The 16,778-nt window shown below is 41.2% G+C and overlaps 1 protein-coding gene across 6 annotated transcripts in view; it reads left to right on the forward strand.

Moving 5' to 3' along the window:
* Window positions 1–10,911, forward strand: part of sema6e (sema domain, transmembrane domain (TM), and cytoplasmic domain, (semaphorin) 6E) — a 147,670-nt gene extending 136,759 nt beyond the window's left edge. For all 6 annotated transcript variants that reach the window (XM_051405911.1, XM_051405916.1, XM_051405917.1 and 3 more), the window contains one exon: window positions 6,699–10,911. In XM_051405911.1, coding sequence (XP_051261871.1) covers window positions 6,699–8,035 — 1,337 coding nt within the window. In that variant the 3' untranslated portion in view covers window positions 8,036–10,911. The remainder of the gene's footprint in view (window positions 1–6,698) is intronic.
* Window positions 10,912–16,778: the final 5,867 nt, after the last annotated feature.

Below are 16,778 nucleotides of genomic sequence, written 5' to 3' on the forward strand. Positions count from 1 at the left end.
TCTATATTGACCCTGCTGGCTACTCTTGCATGATTTATCCAAAGTCAATCCATGATGTGCAGACACACGTTTACTTCAGTTTTTGAAACATTACTGCCAATTTGGACTCCCTGAGTCATAGTCATGGTGTAATGGCACTCATTAAAGGTCACACAGAACTAGGCCATTTTTCCCTCCACTCCGCTCACCAGCACTTTACGGCGATTATAAGTGACATCATGTTTTACTACAAAAACACACTCTGCAATGTGCTGTAAAAACGAACCTTAAAGGCATTACACATACCGAATACTTCACTTTCCATAACCGGCGCTTTTAATGGCTCTTTATTCCATGTTGGCTATTAAAGCTCAGCTCAGTGTCAGGATGGAGAGCCGTCATTTCTGAGCGTCACAGCGATCCACGGGGGCCCACAGTGACCAAATCCACCCACGCAGTTGTCCCCGGCTCCTAGCCCTAACCCCTTACCCTTTAATCTGTCTCATTGACCTCTGGGGAGTATTTCTCCCGTTTTACCTGCCTGTTTTTCTTTGTTCTTTTTTAGTTGGACTAACCCTTTAGCTGTACCTGCCTCCTTTGTTGAATTCTCTCTCACTGACCCTTTTCATCGTCTTTTTATGATCTGCCTTTCTGGTTTTATAGCTGATGGCGGAAACTGTGTGCAGGTGTTTGAGTGGCCTGCGAGCAGTTTCTCCATCTCTTAAAGCAGCAGTTCACTCCAAAGACAGCGCTACCTGATGAGAATGATAGATGTGGATTTTAGCAGAAAGACTGTAAAACAAAGATTATTGGGAAAATCAATGTTACTCTTGTGTCACCCTTGTGACTAGTAAGGCAGTGGATATTTATCTTTAGAGTTTCCTCACCTTTGTGTGTTGTGCATGTTGTTCATAGTTTGCCAGTGATAAAGCCAGAACGGTACCAAGATACATTTTTGAAAACTTATGTTTCACCATATCTGCGAAAACTGACTTTGGCGTGGACTGTGTCTTTAAGTTGGTTGGTAAAGCCAAGATTCTTCCAGTGCTGCCTCTCCCTCTTAAATGTTAAAATCCTCCTCACAGCAACAGTTGGAAGTTTGCATTGGAATTATTTTTGCTTTACCAGCCACTGAATGGCAAATAAACTGCTCTTCTTTTTTAAGTTTCTGATGCAACTGCATGTAAAAAAAAGAGAGAAAAAAGGACATCACGTGGTGCATGTGCTCTGCCTGGTTTAATGGCTTGTGATAAGTTAATCAGATGCCACTTTAAAAGGTTGGTTCACCCAAATTACAAAATCATTTAACCCTAGTGGTATCTAGTCATGCACGCTTAGATTTTATGTTATTTTGAGATGTCTGCCTCCACCCCAATACAACTTGGACTTCGTGCTGGTCAAAGAAGTGAAAAGTTAAATTTGAAAAATTTAACTGCAGTGTGTCTTTCCATTAGTAGTTTTTGTTGGGACCATTTGTTGAAAGTAGTTTCAATAAAAAAATATTCATAGTGAGATCTGTGGATTGCTTCTAGAAAGACATGCTGCTGTTTATGCTTTCAATCAGTACAAACAAAACTCTATGTACTGGAATGGCAGCAAAGATGTGAGGATTGAGAAAATCTATTTTGTTTTGGGGTTTTTTGTAATTTGAACGAACCACCCCTTTAACCAGCCACTATGTGCTTTTTGAGTAAAATGTATACTGCTGCTTTAAAACATGACTTTTCCTTCAAAGCACAGGTGTAAATATTGAAGGACTTCATACAGACAGTATGGTTCTGATTACCAGATGCCACAGCACGCCTAATTTACCAGTATTCAATCAAAATTGTAATGAAATCTATGCTCTCTATGCATCATCACACCTGGAATGAAATGTGGTGCTCATTACCACTACTTTTCAATTGGAATGGATCTGTTACATTCCACCATATCACCTTAGCTCTTGTGCATATATTAAACCACATCCAATTGGCTGAGCACTGAGGTGGAATATTATGCAAATTCCTAATAACAAGTGTACATGATTGAATTCCCTCAGTCAACAGCCAGAAACCCTGCGCACATACAGCATATATACCTTGTGTGTGTGCACGCGCACACTGACACGCACAATCATGCTCTGTTTGCTAACCATGTCTGTCAGTGTACAGACATCAGGTATTAAAACTGTCAAATAACTAAAGCTCACAGCAGCAGGGCAGAGCTGCTCTGCTTTTCACCCAGATTTGAAAAAGGAAAATAATTCATTTGTTCCAATCTTCAACCTCAGGGTGTCTCAGGAGTTAAATTGTTATTTTTAGTGTGGAAGAAATAAATCTCCAGCATTAGCAGGATAATGCTCGCCTATGAAGCCTGGGGCCATTTTGTCTCGTTGGCTTCTCATTGGGATGGAGTAGCCATTAAGGGAACAATTACATGCACTTGTAAGCTTGCAGAAGCAGAAACTAATTAGGGCTATTTTGGAGCGTCTTCACTTGATGCACAAATATAGAACACAAGTTGTTCTCCAGGTTACAAAGTATTTAAACGCACCCTTGAGGAAAGCCTGATACAATGGAAAAGTTATGCGCGAAATAAAAAGTTGTTCCTATTTCACATCTGCCCTTGAAAGTGTTGAAATAAAAGTAGCCATTCCTTCCTGGCAATGTTTTAAATTCCAGTTTTGTAGAGCTCTGATGCTTTAATGTCCTGCAAGAGATGCAAAGAGGATTCTTTCACAATTGAGCAGGTATGAAACTTCAAAGTGTTCAGATTACCGGTAATTGGTGTCATAGAAAACCTTATGGGTGCTGTATTGTTAATGAAGTCGATTTAAAATGTCTTCAGGAGCGTGCCAAGACAGCAGCCATTTACTTATTCATTAACATGTTTAAGAGAAGTCACTTCAATTGTAATTTGTTTTCAGACTTCATCACCTGCAGGGAAAAAAATACTTCACATGTAACAAAAGTCAGACCTCCTCACTTTATTTCCCTTATGCAAAAGACATCGCCAATTAGCGAGACGCAGCACAGACAACGCTGTGTAAAACTTGCCTGTTTACATAACCTACCGCGCCGTCTATTTTTAACAATATGGATGCAATCACAGAGTGCTTCTCTTCCTACGGCACTGTGGAGGAGCGTAAGGGTTGTTCTCCAACCATATCACAGCTGCCGCAGAGCACCAGGCTTCAAAACCCGGCAGAGTGACGGTCTGTCACTCACTCCATCACGTCTGTCTGTCTCTCCTCTGCCTCCCTCCCCATCCTCCTCCTCCTTCAAATCTGCTCCATGCACATAAATTCACTCGTTCTCTCCATCTTCTTCTTTTCTTTTTTTTTAGCTCTCTGGCTTTCATCTCCACTCCTTTCCTTTGCTCTTTCTCCCCTGTCTCTTGGATCTTTGAGTCCTCTCACATTCACTCCCCTCTTCATCACCAGTTTGTCACCAAGGTTGCATTTCATCCCTTCATCTTCTTCTTCTTTTTTCTTTTTTTCCCCCCCTGGCTGTCACTATCCCTCTCTCCACTTGCCTCCCTTGCCTCCACTCACGCAGCCCATCTGTCTTTTTTACCTTTTGGCAGACTTCGGTATCTCTATATTAAGCCTTCTCCGAGCCGAGACCATGTTGAGTTGAAACGGAAATATAATGTGACGATGTTAGAGTGGAACACTGACTATGAAGCTATGTAAACATTAAAGGGAAGTTGTGAAGCGAGCGCAAAGCGGCTTTAATTATCGCCTCTACTTGAGGTGACGAACTCACCCCGTAATCTGACTTTTTTTCTAAATTAAAATATTTGTATAGTTTTAAACTCCAGTCTTCAGTTTCCAGACACTCGTGAAGCAGTGCAGATAAAGCCAAGTCGCTGTGTGCACAGTTAACCAGCACCTCCTGTGCGCCACCTAGCAGCTTGCCAGGTTGTTGGTATGATTCACAGGGTATTAATTTCACTGTGACCAGTGGCACCATATGTCCCACATACCCAGTGATTGAGTCATCCAGCCTGCTCATGAAACATGTTATGACAGGTCGTTCGTAGGCTCTGGATTTGTTTACCTCAGCTGCGCGTTTCACCCCCTGTCGTGGCACTTGACTCATACCCCTCAACCAGGAGGGACTCCTCAATAGGCCTGTAGCCACTGTCAGGGAGGGAGGTGTCGCAGTCCAGAGGGAGCGGATGACTCACAGGTACCGGGAAGCAACAGGGGTGACAGGAGGCAGAAAGCACACTGAGATAAGTTCAGCCTTTCACCGCTTATTACAAAATCTGCACACCGCCGCCACCGCCGGAACACTGTTCAGTTAGAATCACAAACTTGGACCCACAACGATGCTACAGAGCTGATTGGCGGCCTGTGTAATGAGAACAAATTTTCAAGATTAAAAGAAGAGGTATTAACAGGCTCACTGCGGCATCACTTTTGATTGCCTCTCCCACTGGGATGCAATTATGATTTATGACTTTTTAATGTGGTCATAAGTCGAGGCAATCATAAGAATAAATGGCTAAAAATTGAGCATTTTTAATTGGAAGCCCTATTCAAAGCATTATCAAAGATTATAGTGCACCACAGTATCTCTCTTTCTCTTTGTAAAATGGTAGCAAAGCACCGTACGAAAATGAATATAGTGATACATGACGATGAGATAAGACTCTGCAAGCACACCTGCTCAAAAGATTCCCTCCAGATAATGAAGAGTAAAATGAAGTGGCCAAGTTTCACAGTAACTTCATGACCTAAATAATAAACTCCTCCTAAAATTGTGTTCATACGTACAGATGCGTCATGACGAGAGATAAACCTTGTTTGATTCTAATTTGGCCGTATCTTAGCCTGTTTGTAATACAATTCTGTCTAATTAGAGCTGTAATGATGACAGGAGGCAAATGACTTGCCTTTCCATAAAATGCATCATGTAGTTACCATGGTGTCAGGTGTCTTTTGAGGCTTAAGAAAATGAGTTTAGACTTCACTCATTTGTGCTTTTGTCTCTTGTGGATTTGTGATGAGATTCGACTGAAATGTACCAAGTCTCTGATCAGATTTTCCACCTCTGTAGTAATATTGGCCTCTTATTACATACACACAATGAGGAAGACACTTTATGCTTCCTTTAACACAAACTCATTATGACTATTGTTCACCTTGGCCATTCACCTGTCTCAGGAGTTCATGTAGGAGGTTTTACTCACACCCTCAATTCCACTAAAATGAAATCCTTATGAGACTAACATCTCAAAAGGACTGTAGAATGTTATCAGTTTTGAGGATTGGGATTGTGTTCATGGCTTCATCGCATAACACTTCAAAATGAGTTGAAAAATCATGATGCACCTGGTCGACATGATACTGTACAACCTTGAAACGATTTTTCAACAAGTAGAGATCTTTCTCGGTAGCTCTCCCTGAAATCTCTCTGGTTTACAGTATTGCAAAGAGTTTTTGCATCAGTGTAGTTAAGAACCTTGATTTTTCCATTTGAATGGCCTAGCCAAGACATTCATATTTGGTTATTTTATCTATAATCAGTATCTCATTTGAGTTTCTGGAGTTCACAAGTTTAGGATATATCACTACTGCAATATAAATTATACATTATACCCTGATAGATTCTATCCATATCGCCCACATCGTAATTTGGTGAAATTCTTCATAAGAATTTCTGATGCAAAGAGCCTTCATTATGTCAAGTCTGGGTCACTTAATTCAGAGAAAAAGATAAAAATTTGCTCTAATGCAGACCTAATTATTCAACTGATCTCCCTTATACTCATCTACCAATCATCATCATCATCATCATCATCACTCTGAACATCTCATAAACTATCATCAAGCTTGATTTAGACATCATTTTCCATTTCCATTCCTCAACGAAGCTTTCATTAGCTGTTGAATTTAGCTTGTTTGGAACACCTGCATTTTTTCCCTCCTCAGTGCAGCTCAGCTGTCCCCCTCCGCAGACTAATCAGTTTCACAGAAACTGTCATTAAGGGCGGAGAAAAGGGTCTGACACCACAGATGGCAGCAGCCTCTTGCAAATGAGCTCTGATTATGAGAGGTGGCAGGTTTCACTCCTCTTATCTGGGTTGCCTTTCACGCCATTAGGCAAACACAGTACTAGGGTCACATCACCCAAGGACATTTACATGGTAGATTTACCTCGACTAAGTAACCTTGTGTTTTTGGTGCACTGTTGCACAGACTGTCCCCTCAGCTTCATTTTGAAAGAATTTGACAACCTCATTTGAGTCTGTGTTGGCAAAGGCGCCACACTCGGTGAGCTATTGGATAGACCTGTTATTTTTGGCTCGTTCATCATACCAGGTGCTCTCGCCCCTGATCCTCGCATTGGAGAGCAGAGTCTGTGAAAATGACATCAGGTTCCTGCTGCTGTGCTCCCATCAATATTTAAAGCTCCAACTCATTTCAGAGTTGATTTCTCACTGACTGGGGAGCTCCTGGCCTCTGCCAGTCTGCGTGGAAAGCACAGGTCCTAGAAAGAAAGGCTGTATTGATCTATTAACAGTGGAAGGAAAGGAAGCCAAGAGCTTAGTTCAAACACCTCTCCCATGCTGTTTCCCACATAGTGAAGCCCCTGTAAACACAACCTGTCTGTCCCAGCTGCTACTTGACCTATATTAGCTCTTGAAAATGTGTTTTTTTTTTCTCTGGCTCAGTCAGTAAAGCTCTAACTGAAGTACCCTTTTCTCAATCTTTTTCTGTTTTTAAGGTGTGAGGCGACCGCCAGAGCTGGAGAAGACCAATCACAGTGTCCATTATACTCTCCTGATCGCTTGTGTTTTGGTGGCCTTTGTCCTTGGCGCTTTCCTCTCTGGCTTTCTGGTCTCCTGCTACTGTAACCACACAGGCCACAAGACCAAGAAGTTGTCGAAAGATCCTGAGGCCCCTATACCGCATGCCCTGTCCCTTCGCAGTCTGGCGAAGCTCAATGGCCTTCTGGACAGTCAGAGTAAGGACGACAAGCTGGAGGTCTCATCTCCAAAGATCTACAACTCTTTCTTCGCCAGCAGCAAGGAGCATCACCCACCAAGGAGAAACGGCCATCCCGGAATGACAATGGGAGACCTGGTCCATCCGCACCACCACCACCACCACCTCCACCATTCTTCAGAGCTGTCTGGTCTGCCTACACCAGACTCGACCCCAGAACTGCCCATCAAAAGCATGAAAGCCTTCAAGAACCAGTGGGAGAAGAACCAGAATTGCAACAATGCCAAGGAACCAAAGTCCCACAACATTGGCTCCAGGCCCAGCTCAGCCCTACTTCATCAACAGGTCTTCCCTTACCCTCATGGCCTATCCAATGGGCAGCCACTAGTTGGTCACCTCCATCCGGAAGAACGTAAAATCCATAATGTTGAACGTGTGTTATCTCAGCAGCCTTACCCTGGTTACTCTCAGAAGGTGATGGAAGTTACCTCTCTGGATGAGCTCCTGAAGCACATCCACGATGCAAGCAGCAGCAAGAACTCCCAGTTAATGAGCCCATCTGGTCTGATGGCCAGCGGTGGTGGAGGTCAGCTAGCATTCGCCAACCGCATCCAACCTCAGATTCCTGAGACAGAATCAGCCCCCTACTACAGCTCATCCACTTTGCCCCGAGACAGCCTCACCCGACGCATGGATGTTCCACCGGACATTCCCCCACACCACCAGTCCACTCTGGAGAGGAGGCACTCCTCCCAGAGGCACTCACTGTTGGCTGCAGCCAACAAGATGCCCAACGGAGGCAGTGGAGGAGGAGGAGGTGGAGGAGGGATGATTCCTCGTCAGCACAGCTTCAGCCAACGAAATGGTGGGCCTCATCAGCCACCTCCCCTCCTGGCACGGATGAACTCGACAGGCAGCGCCTGCGAGGTTCACTACCCCCTCATCCCCAATGGGTACCTGACACGCCAGCACAGCTACAATGGAGAGCAGCAAGAGGTCCAGCACAGGGGCGCTATAGTCCGCCGGGCCTCCTCTCTCAAACCTGACGTCCCTCCCAAGCCCCTGTTCATACCTGCCACGTCCCCAGTCAACCAACAGGGAAAGTTCAACTACTGAGGAGGTACACTCCTGGACTAGAGAGGGAGTCTCCCTCATTGTGTCTTCTTTAAGGAACTTCCTTTTGAAGAAATGCAGTGGGTTTGAGGTTGCAGACCTTCACAAGAAAACACAGCGAATCGCGTGGCAGCCAGTGTCACTGTGGACGAAAGCCTCAACCAAACTTGTTTTTCCCTCTTCTTTTTGTCCAACGAATATCTTTGTACCATATTGGTATTGCTCAGCTACTTGCTTATTATAGAACTGCTGACTCGGGTGACGTGACGCCACCTCCTTATATTAGGCTGCCAATGTCCTCAGTGTGGATTTACAATGCAACTTAGTTTTGGGACGCATTGATGTTGGAAAAACTTTACACATCAGTCATCTTGAAGACTTAAAAGCCAGAGGCTCCTGCGATGCTTAGATTCATGCTTTTGCTTAACCTTTTCTGATGTAGTGTTGGTAACCAGTCCCCACCCGCCCCACCCTCGAATGTGTTTATATTATGCATGTGTGTGTATATATATGTGTGTTTATATCCACACCGTATATGTATACATATACATATGCAGTATATGTAACCTGTGGTGAAAAGTCAGCAAACTCCCCTGAAAGTAGTTATGTCTTTGCCTTACTATACTCTTTCATCTTTGGGCATATCAAACGATCCCCCCTACCCCCTAAGAAATATCTTAGGGACACCAAATCATGCACTTCATCAATACAGCCCATTGTCAGTTGACTAATAACACTGAACCAAATTTGTTCGTGTTGACAAGAGAAAGGAAATACTTCAACAAAGCAGCTATACTTGTCTTTCTCTCTCTTTTATTTTCCTGTCCCAGCAGATGTCAGGTCAGAAGTGACGCATTCGGGTCCATTTAAGTTCCTCAAGAATGTTTCTCTAAGATTGGTGCTCCACAAATCTAGTGGGTCTAACATCCTCCGAAATGGAAATAAACAAAACTGTATACTCTATTTTGGACCCAAAGAGGACAAGTCAAAAATGCCGTGCCATCTGGCATTATGAGAATGAACGTAAAACATAGAACGGACTGCAGTTATTCTAATTATTAACTTTGTGGCTATTGGTTGTAAATAAAGGAATAATTACTAGCCAAATTTTAACTGTATGTGTAAATGTGTGCCTTATTTAATAATAGTGTGTGACATGGGGGTAGGGGTTAATGCAAGGGGCTCAGATGGCTACTATGCTACAGTATATGGTAGGTGTTTCATTTTCTATGGTTGTCAGTATGTGTCATTCAGTATCTATTGTATATTTGAAGAGTTTCATTCCAGAATGAGATATTTGTCATTTAAAAATTTGTCACCTGTTCTGATAAACTTATAACTGCGAATATGATTGTAACACTCGCCAATGAACCAGATGTTATGTTATATCTTGAGTATTTTTTTTTTTTTTACAAAGTAATATTTTCCAAATTATCATCTGTTATAAAACTCCAGATATATATTTTTTTCCAAGATGGATACAATGTTTTGGAATGAAACCCTTCATTTCTCTTTGGGTTTTTTTGTTTGTTTGTTTTTTTATCCCAGAAGTGTGAGCCTGCAGATATTTTTGGGAGTGTTTGGCAAAGTAAGTAGATACAGCCTGAGACTGCAGACATTCAGGTTTGACTGCCTCCATATTATGTCACTTTCCACTGGGTGTCACTTTCCCTATAGGTGCCATGGTTAACTTTTTTGTTCTTTGAGCAGTAGCGTTAGCCTTTCTTCTGGTTTCTAAAGGAGCAGTTCACAGTTCCTCTTAAGTTATCAGCTACAGACCTGTAGCCATTGTAGAAGTCAATAGATAGAGCAAGAATGTGTTTTTTTTTTGTTCTGCTTGACGCTTAATGTTAAGAAATATTTTTTTACTTTTTTTAGTTCTCATCCAGAGGAAATAGTTACACACTACATTGTTTTGGTTTTATATGAAAATAGATGCAGGATGAAGGCATGAAACTGGACTTCTACAATGGTTACTGCTGTAGATTTTGACTTCCCTGTGCCAGCCGGGTGTCAACTTCAATAGTATAGAAAGCAAATGAACGGGAGTGGAGATAACAAAGTTTCTGTTTAGGAAATATGTGGAAACATGGAGAAGTGCAATGAACTCTGATCCGACAAGCTGAGATTGTCTATTGGATCGATATATTCGTGGAATCGTGGTTTCCCAGGTGGCCATGTCGCTGAACATCTGCTGAGGGACTACCTCAGGGATAGCGATGCCCCGTCGGCCCTGCCTCAGAAATATCACAGCTTCAGGACTCTCCGCTGTTGCACTTTTCAGCAGAGTCACTTTGACCACGGTTGACTGGAACCGTGATCAATTCTGTGAAAACAGCACTACACTATTTACTGTATCTGAAAGTGGTGTTTATTGATTGAAATTTCCCAGAGCTCATTTGACCTAATATAAAGTTTACTATTCATACTCCAACTCCGGTAAATAAAGGAAAATACGTCCGACCACAGCGTTTGTTGAAAAGAAAAAAAAATAGTTGATTTGGATATTAACAGGCAGCGGAGCATTAAATAGCTTTCGAATAACAAATAAAAAACATCCAGCTTGATTTAAGGTCGTGACCGTAATGTTTCATAAGAGGAATTGTGGCAGCTACAGTGTTTGATGAGTGGAAGTGTGTTTCTTTTTTTTATCTGCCGGTGACAGATTGTATGGGAGAGGGAGCCGTCTCGCCTCTAAAAGCTCTATCAGTATTTGATTTGGTGTAAATACATTCTATCTGGGCGGGGTCTCATTGATTCAGTATTATGTTTTTTTTTTCCTGTTTGATTTTCAGGCTACGCCTCTTGAATTACTATGAATTTGGTCTCACAGAATACCATTGTATGTCTCTTATACTAGGAATAAAATGAAAATATGATGCGAGTGTCTCACTGGTGAATGTGTTAAAATGATCTAGGTCAAATCACTACGGGTGAAGCACAAGGGGCGGACACAAACATGTATAATGCACTGCAGTTCAATACAATAGTCCCTACGACCTTCGATTGCCATGTACAGTTTTTGTTGAGACTGTCAGGTGTTGATTGAACTATATAGTCAATTTTGAGAGTGAAGTAAGTGTTGGGGGTTACATTGGATTGCATTTCGTCCACTAAGGATGTTATGTCTTTGGTCTGAATTGTTTGTCTGTCAGACTGTCTCAGAAATAATGGACTGGTGGAAAGTTCAGCCATCGGCCAAGGAACAAGAGGTTTATTTTTTAATGCACATCCAAGTTGAAGGTCCAGTCTGAAAGATTTCGATGGTTCTATTTGCTGAATATGGCAGAAAATAAATGTAATATGCTTATTTTCTTTTTCTAATTTTCATTAGCATATATTCATATAAGAATCTTAATGTTTTTATTACCTTACAATGAGTCATGAGTCCACCATGTTGAACCACCATGTTTCTACAGTAGCCCAGAACTGACAAACCAAACACTGCCATTTTTCACCAGTTTCATGGTCACTGTACATTGAAATTGAAAATGATGAATATTATATTCCATTTCTGCCTTATTCTGCAAATAGAGCCCCCTAAATCTTACACACTAGACTTAGCTTGAAGGAATATTTTTGGGAAATGCACTGCTTTGCTGGGAATTACGTAAAAGATCTGTATCAAATAAATACACAAAGATCCACAAAGTGTTTGTCCAGTGGGAGAAAAAAACACCAATTACAACTGCAGTCTTCAGCGAGTGGCCGTGTGTCCGTTGTGTTAATACGGAGGAGGCGGCAATGAGTCTGTTACAGCTCGGCACAGCAGCACGGGGTGAAGAAGGCCGCACACTCCAAACATACAGTACTTGTACAAGCCACAAAAAAGTTGAGTTTTATGCTTGAGTTGAGTTTGACCATTCACTCTACCATAACCCTTGAATGGTGGGCAAAAAAACACAATTCCCAAAATTTAGAACTATCCCTTTAACATTAAGGGAGTTTGCACCTTCCTGTTCTTATGCACATTTTCAATTTGTGCATTAAAAAAACCTAAGAGACCTAACAGGTCAGCTTTTTTCTAATTATCTAAAAGGTTTTTGAGTCCTTGGGCACTTAGCTAAGATGGCAAAAGTTGGCATATTGAGGAAAAGCTAAAAAGGCTGATAGAAATCACCTTGAAGTACTTATTTTATTTCAAAAACGTTTTCATTGAAATATTAGTAATACTTTTTTACATTTCTCACTATTTCTTGTTAATGTCTTTGCAAATCTCCTTGAAATAACTATGAAATTTGATTGTGATTATTAATTATAGTTCAAATAAAGTGTTCAAGTTAAACACTTAAATTCATTACAATGAATTGCTACTCTGGTGTAACCAAGAGTCTTTAGATCAGTGCACAGCTCAACATCCAAACATTGGCAAATTTAACACAGAAGAATAATAAAGTTTCTAATAATAAATGAATGATCAATAAATATTGGGTTTAAAAAGAGTATAATTAGTACCAAATTACATTATTTCTAGGACTATTATGGGGAAATAAGTAGGGAGTTATGAGGAAATAGCGAGCCTGTATAATAAAGTGTTTCTACACGCTGTCTGTTATGTCATACATGAATAGTAGGAATAAATAGGTTCTCTTCACGTGTACCCCCATGGATGAGATGACTCTGTTTGAAGCACCTGCATAAATTGTTGTAATATATAAATGTATTAGTGAACAAATCTGGATTTCTTTCATTTAATTATTTAATGGATGGCAACAATGTATCTGTGAATCAGAGCAGCTGCCATACATAATGTTTGCATGGATAATACATGTAGCTTGGTTTCCATCGTTATTGGACGCCACCACAAAGTGAATATTAGTCTAGACAAACCAAGCTCTGCAGTGTTTGCAAGAATAAATCAGAATTTAACTGCTGAGTCGCACTGACTAATAGACTCCCCGCAGGATATTACATAAGAGATAATAAACAATCATGGTGTGAGCGCACCCCTACAGTGAGTAAACAGCCAGGAGGTTCAGGGTCGTGTTGAGAGACATTTCTGCAGGGTTTATGTCTGCTGATGGAAACGCTGTGTGTATCTGAGAGGTTTTGGTTCAGGGATAGTCATTCTGATGGTGATCAGAAGACTTTAAAGGGTCAGTTCACCCAAATTACACAAATCTTCTCACAATAAGAGAGTTTTATTTGCCCAGGTTTGGAGAATGTTGGACTATGTGTGTGTTAGAAAGTAGTAGAGCCCGACCAACACCGATTTTGGAGTGCACTGATTTTGCCCTGATATGAATATGCAAAGGTACTCAAAGGCTTCCTTCTTAAACAAATAACTTTATGTTAAATTGTCAGCAGGTTGCCACAGTACTGTAAATCACAGTGCACCAGCATATGGCAGGAAGCATTTTTTTTATATAAACAGTTTTCATATAAACACATATCGGATAACATATACACCGACACCAATATGTGTGTGATAGGCCAATAGTGGCCAATAATATCCGTAGTAGTAGTAGTTCAGATGTTGACAGCATGTTCTTTCTATTATCCGGAGTAATGGGGACATAGTTCCTGCAAAGTGATGTTGCTGTTAAATCTGTCATCTTTCAATGCTGTGAGCACTACAAACATATTCCCCTCATTGTGTTACAGTGGAGGAAGAGACCTCAGGTATGGACATCTTAAAAGCTGAGCAGATGGAACCTTATGTACTTGCATGGCTACAGGTAAATGAGGGAATATATTTGTCTGTATTTTCTGGGTGAAGCGACTCTTAACTCTCAGAAACTCATTTCAGGGAAATAAACCAGCGAATATTTGCATTAAACCACTCCTAGAAAAACACATTTTCAATCATCCTCATATTGAGTTTTCCAGCTGAACTCTCCACGGGTTCCTCCAGTCTGAATGCAGTGTTTGTGCGGGTTGATCACAAATGTAAAGGGCTTGCAGCAGCAACAAAACAGAGCCAGCCATCAGGGCAGCTTTATTGCCATTTCAAGGACATTAAAGAGCCGAACTTTACTGTTATGTCCCTCAGTCTGCCTTGTTGTCCTCCTGTAAATGCATTACCGCTGAGGTGTTTTTGGATAAACCTATATTGGCATTCAGGCAAAATGATGTTTTCCTCTTAATATATACAGTGAAAGGGCTGTGTTGGGTGGTGAGATTGACCTTTTAGCCGAAACAGTTCTCCTAATGAGGTGGTATTGATTAGTTTATGTAATTATCCTCCCCGCAGTCTATTAGATAATCATGTCCGTGTTTGAGTGTGTGTTTCCCTGACTGTGTATCACGAAGAGAGGAGGTGACTGAAAGATGGAGGTGTTTGTTGCAGATTGAACCCAGGCTGAATAATGGACAGCGATTAGCCGCAACATAATTATTGGATTCCAACAAAACGCCAGTCGATGGCCCCCAGTCCCTGAGAGGTTTTCTCAAGCCTGTTTGCACATTTGAACACATATGGCTGCTGATGATGAATGAGTGCTGATGGAAATAAGCCTCAGCTGAACTCATTATTTCAGAATCAGAATCAGAAATACTTTAATAATCCCAGGGGGAATTATTTTTGTTACAAACTCCAGATAAGATAACTCATCAATAAGCCTGATCACTGCACAAGGAAATGTCATTTCACTGGTGTGTTGATCAAGTAATTCAGCTTACAGGAAGAACACTTGAAAATGTTCAGATGGGACATGGCAGTGGCAGAGGACAACATGTCTTGCACATGATCTTAAAGTAGAAGCAGATTGCACTTAATTATAGATGTTTGTTTCAACGTTTTCTGTTTATCGAGTTACTGACTGCTGAATGTTTCTTGACAGCTGCCTCTCTTGATGAAGGTAATGACGAGTAAGGTTTGATTAAATCACAAATATATATATAATTCAGAATGAAATGCCTCTTTAAAATATGATTTATTCTTACAATAGTGATTATTAACTTGTTTTAATGTTGAAATGTATGATGCACCGGCAAAAATACCTGTGTGGCCTTCTATTTTACTTTAGGAATATCCAGTTAAGGTAGCTGTTCATCTATTCTCCTCTTTTTTTTTTTTTTTTCAAAATAAAGAAATGAGAAAGTAAGTTCACCACCTGATGTTTGGTAAGACAAAATGCTCAATAGTTTCCAAGGCAAAGTAAATGTTTTTAGAGGCAGCACAATTGCATATAAAGTCAATGTAAAGATGTGAAAGGAGGCAAACAGACACAAATCAAGGTAAATACAGATCTAGCCGGTGGAACATGCTTCAACTTGAGAGAAAAATTTGGGCTTATCTTGAAGCTTTATGACTTCGATTTAACTGTCAGCGGGTCAGATTTGGTAGGATTCCCCTTGAAAGAGTTGGTGGAAACACTACCACCATTGTCCACAGGGGCCGCCAGAATCAATACAACAGAGTTCCTTATACTGTATCTGCTTTAAAGGTCCAGCGTGTAACATTCAGGAGGATCTATTGGCAGAAATCGAGTTTAATGTGCATAACTGTGTTTTCATTCATCTATAACTACGTGGAAATAAGAATCGATATGTTTCTACAGCAGCCTAGAAGGAACAAACAAAACACTGTTTCTAGATAGGCCCATTTTTGCAGCCACTGTAGGTTTTCCTTCGCACTTGGAAGAGGAGGGTGAAGCAGGGAAATCCACAACTGTGCCGCTAGATGCTATTAAATCCTGCACACTGGTCCTTTACATACAATCTTAAACGCACTCAAACAGAGCTTACAGCAGGCCTGTTATTCCTGCTGGCGCACCATGAATGCATGAGCATGGATTTGGTATTAGTATTAATTTGAAAAAAAAGGAAAAAAGAACTATTTGGCATTTTTTCTTCTATAGGAAAGGTTTAGCCACAAAGATAACAAGGTTTCATTTTTCATTATGATCTTTTTCTTTCCCAGGAGCTTCCGACATCGTCAACTGAAACCGAAAAAAAATTCAAACAGGCCTCCATCTAGCCTGGAGCTATGTCCAAATCCCTGATTCAATATTGCTCAAGTTGCAAATAAGGCTGACATTTTTACCTCTTTGTTTCTGTGTTTTGTTTTATGTGGTGAAAATGAATGTGGTCAATCCCCCTCCCCGGGAGACGCTCTCCAGCACAATATTTTGATCACTAATCCAATTATTGGCTTTGACCTCGTCTGCACTTTAGATGTCCAAAAAAAGGGAAACACGGTAAGAAAACATCATGGTGTGACTGACAGAGAAAAAACATTTTCCAATTACAGTACACGGTCCCCTACCTCCCTTAATCTGTCTGACTGGTGACTCCATGGATTTTTTTTTTACCCCTTTAAATGGGTTTTTGTGTCGTCAGCCATTCCAGCGTGACCTCCCACACCTTCCTCACAACCCTCTGGCCTTCCAAAAAAATACATCTACAGTGGAATCATGCTATGCACCTCAAAATCACTTTTTTATTCCCAACGTCTGCACCCTGGCAGCAGCACCCTGACAGCTGGCATCACAATTCATTATGTCTCTGCCGGAAAAGGCTGCAAAAGGGCCAGGGAGAGGCTCTCACCATATTTCACTATCGAGACCTGTCAGTGAAATAATCACCCGTACTGACAAGTTGCCAGGGAGTTTTTTTTCAAAAGAAAATTATTTAACTCTCTTCTATAAAACAGGCAGATGTTTCGAAAACACTGATCCTGGTTTCAGGACACGTGTACTGTTTCTTGTCCCTTACTTTAAGTCACGCTCCTGCCCTCCGTCAGCGTTTCGTGAGTTTTTCCAAGGCCCCTCTCCCCATTCTCTCATTCATCACTGTCAACAGT

Source organism: Dicentrarchus labrax, unplaced genomic scaffold (assembly GCF_905237075.1).
Source record: "Dicentrarchus labrax unplaced genomic scaffold, dlabrax2021, whole genome shotgun sequence".
Taxonomy (NCBI): domain Eukaryota; kingdom Metazoa; phylum Chordata; class Actinopteri; family Moronidae; genus Dicentrarchus; species Dicentrarchus labrax.